Source organism: Eucyclogobius newberryi, unplaced genomic scaffold (assembly GCF_026437365.1).
Source record: "Eucyclogobius newberryi isolate DKJ021-1_F unplaced genomic scaffold, fEucNew1.0.hap1 SCAF_5, whole genome shotgun sequence".
Taxonomy (NCBI): Eukaryota; Metazoa; Chordata; class Actinopteri; order Gobiiformes; family Gobiidae; genus Eucyclogobius; species Eucyclogobius newberryi.
Window position 1 is genome coordinate 23,357,895 of NW_027316167.1, and position 7,094 is coordinate 23,364,988.

At 37.2% G+C, this 7,094-nt stretch overlaps 1 protein-coding gene across 3 annotated transcripts; it reads right to left on the reverse strand.

Moving 5' to 3' along the window:
- Positions 1-1,488: 1,488 nt before the first annotated feature.
- Positions 1,489-6,747, reverse strand: btbd10b (BTB (POZ) domain containing 10b). Of its 3 annotated transcripts, none has more exons than XM_072464787.1 (9): positions 6,681-6,747; positions 6,132-6,282; positions 5,215-5,402; positions 4,113-4,422; positions 3,882-3,984; positions 3,638-3,758; positions 3,363-3,560; positions 3,186-3,296; positions 1,489-2,498 (listed from the first exon to the last, which is right to left on the reverse strand). In XM_072464787.1, the coding sequence occupies exons 2-9, from the start codon at positions 6,233-6,235 to the stop codon at positions 2,167-2,169; spliced, it is 1,467 nt and encodes a 488-aa protein (XP_072320888.1). In that variant the 5' UTR covers positions 6,236-6,282; positions 6,681-6,747; the 3' UTR covers positions 1,489-2,166. The 3 variants fall into 3 exon arrangements, with proteins under 3 accessions (XP_072320888.1, XP_072320887.1, XP_072320889.1); XM_072464786.1 differs by having other exon boundaries at positions 6,656-6,744; XM_072464788.1 differs by lacking the exon at positions 6,681-6,747 and having other exon boundaries at positions 6,145-6,282.
- Between the last annotated feature and the right edge of the window lie 347 nt (positions 6,748-7,094).

Sequence of the window (7,094 nt, forward strand, 5' to 3'; positions counted from 1 at the left end):
AAAATAACAAGATCTTGTCGCAGGACAATGGCTTGAATCCTCTCCTAATCACCCAATAGGAGCGTTTGGCCTTTCGCACAATAGCAGTGGATTGTGTTTCACTACTTTTCTACTTTTGTAGGTCAACTTTATTTCCCTAACACTCATACTGAGGTGGTTTTCTGACTCTCATTCACATATAAATGTATCCTTTCAGTAATCCTCTTCTGATCAAATATATTTGGCAACAATTGTTTAAATTAAAAATAATATGCTAGAATAAAAAATGTTTGAGGGCTATATTTCCTCAATAATCATCAAACCACACCAACACAGATAACAAGACCTCTTAATAAAGAAGACTAATGTTTCATGTTAACACACTCAAACGCAATCTGATCAAACCCGAGGACACCAGAGCCCAGAGGACCAGTGGCAGGAGAAGTGTGTTATAACCTGCAAAGACAAGATCTTTCCATTTCCATTATCATTGACGATACAACATCACTTCTGGTAATAGTGTGTGCATATGACATGAAAATGTAAATATGTAAAAGGCAACTCAACTAACCCAGGCAGGATCCTCAATCTAACTTGCTGAGCAGTAGAGACATCTAGTGGAAACATTGAGCATTAACCAAGTTAGAGCAAATCTGTATCACATCCACACAATTTTATTTCTTCACTTGATCATTTGACCATTACATTGACTGTTATGGTAAAGTGTTTTAATCTTATATGGCCTGATCAAGTAATCTTTTTTAAATGTCAATCGCAAATGTGATGAAAAAAGTGGTTTGTCACAATTGATTCAGAATCAAATAGCCTAGTAATATTGTCACTTATAAAGTAAATTAAAAAAACAACTAACCAGACAGGACAAAGCTATCTATGTAACCTAACTAGACTATCAAACTCTAAATATAGAAGAATATAACTTCTGAACTTCACAAAGATATCCACTTAATCTAATTGTAGGGAACAAGACGTCTGAAATGCAAGACTCATTAATTAAGCTCATGTTGCATAACTGTAGTTAACATATTGACCCTCAGCAAGGACAACAGATGTGCCCAGTAGCAGAGAATAATGTAATGTTGGTCTTATGCTCCTGCATTATTCATATTGAGATGTATATGGCAATTACACTGTATGTAATATGGCAATTAGGGAAAAGAGATTTTTAAAAACAAACACTCCAGGATTCAGGGGCTGTAAACTAATAGTTCTAATAGATGAATAAATGCCATCACCAAAGGTTGTATACTGTGTTTCTAGGTCTAGTGCCAATACGACAGTAGGAGGTTAAGACAACATGACATTTCGGGATAAAGAAGTGTTAAGTCTAGTAACAATTAAGCAATGCAAATACTTGAGTATCAATAAATATTAAGACAAGGAATGCAAAAAAACAAACATCAGGAAGAAATAATAACGCAACCTTTTAGAAGATGTATTTATTAATGTCCAAACTCTGAGTAATGTTGAATTAAAACAAGAACCATAATCAAAACTTTTAAGACCTTTATTTACTTATATTTGTAATAATCAACAACAAGATTTCAAGCTTCGCATAAGTTTCTGATCACAACAGCCGCTCTGCTTTATAATCGGCTGTGGGTGGAGCATAACATCACATTTCGGACCCAGCCAATGACTACAGACTGTAGAGCAAGATCTAAACATCTGGAGATCATAACACTAAATGGTGATAGTTGACAATCTGTTGCTTGGCTTCATAAAATTAGACTACCAGTTGTTCTATTTTTTCTCCCCTAAGTAGTAAAAGACCACCCTAGAATGTGTATGCAATCAGTTAAATAAGGAGAAATATAAAAGTGAGAAACAAAGAACATGTGCTGAACTATGCTCAGCCAAATTTACCAAATTAAGATGTAACAACATTATAAATAATAATAATGTTATATATATTTTACTAAATGTATTCCAAAAAGAAAAATAAATCCTTTGGTCAAGTAAAAAACTTTTTTTTCCTTCTTTTAAATAACAGTGAATTCCTTCTTTTGTCTTATGACCCTCTTCATATACCTTTACTACAGTCCAGCATGTTCTTGAGGCTCTAAGGCTGCAAAGAAGGTGTCAAGGCAATATGGTTATGGCGCCCCTAGCGGTCCATGCTGCAGCATGCTGGGAGTGGACTGGAGGAGAGAGGGGCGAGGCGTGTTCTCAAACCGCAGGTGAAGGTGCATCAGGGTCAGGCTCGTTGCTGTAGTTGTTGGTGTAGTGGTTCCCACTGGGCGGATGGTTTGGGAGGATATCAAGTTCATCCACTTGTGGGCCAGGGTGCATCACCACAAGCTGGTCCTGTGGAATATCTGCTGCAGCAGCTGCCAGATTTGTGATAGACTTGGACTTAACACATTGGAAGTCCACATGACGACTTTTCCCCTCTTCCTTTTCCCATGACATGCGGATGAAGGGCCTTTGCACATAGTTGTAGATGACCTCTGGACGTCCTCCTGGTCGTTTTTTAACCTTTTCTTTGTATGTGGGGTAGCCTACCAAATAAAGCACTCGCCATTATGCAGTCCAAAAGTATAAAACATTATTCAAATATATTGTAATTTCACAGCTAGTATGTATGTATGTATGTATGTATGTATGTATGTATGTATGTATGTATGTATGTATGTATGTATGTATGTATGTATGTATGTATGTATGTATGTATGTATGTATGTATGTATGTGTGTATAAGATATTCCTTTATTGTCCCACATGGGGAAATTTCATTGGTGCAACGCAGGTAGATACAGAGGTAGATCCAGAAGAACAGATCACTTATAGGAAGTCTGAAAAACACTATGTATATGTATATATGTGTGTGTGTGTGTGTGTGTGTGTGTGTGTGTGTGTGTGTGTGTGTGTGTGTGTGTGTGTGTGTGTGTGTGTGTGTGTGTGTGTATATATGTATGTATGTATGTATGTATGTATGTATGTATGTATGTATGTATGTATGTATGTATGTATGTATGTATGTATGTATGTATGTATGTATGTATGTATGTATGTATGTATGTATGTATGTGTGTGTGTGTGTGTGTATGTATGTATGTATGTATGTATGTATGTATGTATGTATGTATGTATGTATATGTATATGTATATGTATATGTATATGTATGTATGTATGTATAGTCTACCATTGGGTAACAGATATACCGTTGATAACAATAATACTGTACCTTCAATTCCAAGTCGTATTTTCTTTAATCCCCTATCTTTTAATACTGATTTGGCAACATCTCGATTCTCTATGTACTTGAAGAATCTGTACAATTTTGTACTGTAAATAACTGCAAAAACAAACAGATTTTCACAAATGGAGTTTACATGCAGTGAGCAATTTTGCATGTACTTACTTTGTGAATACTCTTCACCCATTTGTGGAGGATACTCTTCGTCCCAGTCCACCACATCATCATCAGTTAAAACCACAATATGGCATTCTCTTTCTCCACTCTGGGCACTGGCAACCATTAGAGGAAGAACCATTTCTTCAAGATAAAATTCAAATTGTCTTCGAGCTCCATCATTTGAAAGCTCATGCATCAGGGCACCTAATAATAGACAACATAAAAAAAGAAAATATTAGTAACATAAATCTGATATTTCAGGTCATTAGTGTGATACTCACTAAGGTCTCTGCATTTAATGGTGCTGTAGTCAAAAGAGATGCATAGATAGTCACATGCTTCTCGCAACTCAGGGATGGAAATTCCATCAGGACATCGGATTAACCCAGATTTGTAGTAATCCTGTTAATGATCAGAATGTTAAAAATGACACTTTGAATAATGTGGAAATGATTGTGTTAATTTGAAAGCTCTGGTATGTTCTATGAGCATTATTCTATATAAAAGGATCTAGCACAGACATACCAGAATTGCTCGGAAAACAGTGGAACTGATGCCTTCAGCGACCTCATACTCTCCTTTATCATTTGGCCGTGTGAAATTATGCTCCCGCCCAGATCCAAACATTCTGCATGAAAAAAAGATTAGCACAATTCATTGAATATGAAAATGTGATGATATTTATAACATTTGCAGTTTTCGGTCACATACTGACCATGAAATAATTTATTTAAAGAAAATATGACGTTACTATACCTGCCCAACATAGTATTGGGTTGTGCAGTGAAAATGGAGGGGTCTACGACGAAGCGAGTATTATCTACAATCAGAGTGACTCTTTCTGAGGTCCGTATGTTTCGGTTTGCAACAGTGGCACTTGTCCCTCCCTCTTTGGGATTCTCATAGACAAAAACCATCTCTCCAACCCCTAAACTTTTGAAAGTGCCTTCAGTGCTGGACAAACTGCTGTTACGGCTGCTCATAATGCCACTGCTGCTGGAGCCACTGGGGGATATTCTCTGAGGCCGCGGACTACTGGGCCTAGATGAAGAGCCACCATCACGATCTAAAACCAACAATGCAAATGAAATCAAGGTAAAAACAAAAGGAATAGAATCACATTGACAGATGACAATTCAATTTAAGTGAAAGCACCATTAGAAGAGCATATGAAATATTATATAATAGCTTAAAATCTGCTTTATATTTTAATATACAAAATTAGGGCTGAAACGATTAAAACAAGTAAATCGAGTAATTTGATTACAAAAAAGCCTTGACTATTATTTTATTACCTTGATGATTCGCTTGATATACACATTTAATAAAAAAATCTGTGGAGCACGGAACAACTTGTAGTGCTTTAGTTTCACCCGCAACAGAGGAGAGAGCAGTGTACTTTAAACTTACAGTATGACTGGGACATGTAGTTTTGTTGTGTGAAAGAGCACAGATGACCGTAATTATAAAATAGAAAGTCTGCAAAGACACGGAGGCTAAAGGGAACACGGAGCTAATGCTGCAAAACGACTGCAGAGTTACAGCTCAAAACACCAGGAATAAAAACAAGTTTCTTATTTTAAGTTAAGTGACATAAAACTCAAATTAATTCAAACACAGACAACATATATTCTAACAGAACAATTTGGACTGGTGAAGTGAAAAGTTCCTGTTTTTACGAATATGAAATTAAGAATAAACTGTTATTTTAGGGCAGAAACTCCTTATTTGTTATTTGTTCATTACTATAAACTATAACACGTATTTAAAAATGGGATTACTAAAATAATCGATAGCTGCAGACCTAATACCACATTTGGCTAGAACTGTGAAGCGCTACCACAACACGCACACTGACCAGAGTTGTGTTGGCGCGTAGGAGAGGTGACGTTGCGGATGCATGGCGTGAGTTCTCTCTCGTGTGATGAGTCCCGGGAGCGATCACTGGAGCGGCGGCGGTCTCGTGAGCGATCACTGCCCCCACTGGCGCCATGCAAGCTCATCTTCCTCTGTTCAGCCTCCACTCGGGATGCACGGGCCTGACTGCTGTTGTTCACAATTTAGTTACACTTTATTACGCATTCTTTTTTACATATTTCTAAAAGCTGTTCTGTGTTAGTTGTTTGCTACACAATAAACAATACCGGTTGGACTAGAGTCTCAACAGGTCATACCAGATCATCAGGTTTCTTCCCTCATTTGAAGGAACTGTTTTGCTTTTTGGCATATTTCAAAACATGTCAATCTGCATCTAAGGGGCTTATTGGAATTGAAAGTGCATATGACAGGTTAGACTATAATTTAAGAGATGTTGGCCTATTTCCCCCCAGTTTGACCATTTTGGTGAACACATTTTACTGCCTGGTTAGACATGAGCTGGACAAGAAGTGATTCTACATTTGTTACCTAGCAACTGTATTGTAAAAAATGGCCAGTATCAATATAAAAAACACTATAGTTATGATATGATTTATAATAATACTTTATTTGTTTAAACTGTAGGAAAATTGTGTCCGTATTGTACAAAGTAGTTTTTCCTGGCCGAGAAGGAGTGTCTTTGGACAGCTTGGGACATTTGTCTAAGGACATGGGATGCTGGGACATTGTCAAGTCCCTATGAACATTGTTTAATCTGTTTTTCACTGTCGCCCCTCGAAGCAACTGCGGTTGTGATTTTGGGCGTAACAAAAATAAATTGAATTGAAATAAATGGTCCCTGTATTTGTCATATACACATTAGGTTTTGTAAATTTTAGGAACAAAGCAGTAGCTCACCTCAGATGCTTACAGAGTTTACGAGGTCGGCTTGATGCTTTCTGATCCCAGTTACTGTCGGTGTCACTGGAGTTGCTGTCGTATGATTGCAGCCGCTCTGCCATCACCCGATCAGCGGGGGGTCCCGACTGGCTCTTTCACTGTTCATAATCTGGTCAAAGTCAAATCAACAAGTCAATCAGTCAGTTTTCTTTTACAGAGGCTGTGTCTAACGTTAGCGATTGCTTGACACGTCTGTACGATCCAGAGTCATTGCATGAGTTTGTTTAATGCAGATAAACTACTACTTATTACTGGCCTACATGGAAAACTCCTTAATACAATTAAATGTGTTGCAGCTTGACAATCTGCGGTTTAGTTTTTCGCCAGTTAGCATCTTTGCGCTAGCTAGATGTAGCATTTAGACCACACACAAATATACGGTAAAATAACACAGAATTATGCTGTAAGACAGTCATTTAAAATGCCTTTGAACGTTTGATCAAACAAATAAGGTTCACGCATGAACAAATAAAAAACCCAACCTCTTTAGGTGTAAATCTCTCTTACTCGCCGATAATGCTAGCCAGCCATGTAGCCTAAGTTCAAAACAATCTCCCTCTGACGTACACGCGGGTTGCCAGATTGTCAGAGAGCACGCGATCAAGCCTTTGAAAAAAAAAAGAAGCGATCTCAACGCCACAAAATTAAGCAAAAAAAATATTCGTCAAGATAAACGTTGCGAATATTTTAATATCATGTATGACAATAATAACTGCTTTAAAACATCCATTATCTGTTAACCACCCATATTTCAGTCATTACTTAATCCATCAAGTTTTTGTTTATAAGAGATCTTCTACTGAGAGTGTTTTTCAAACTTCCTATAAGTGATCTGTTCTTTTCCTCTGTATCTACCTCTGTATCTACCTGCGTTGCATCAGTGAAATTTCCCCATGTGTGGAAAATAAAGGAATATCTTAT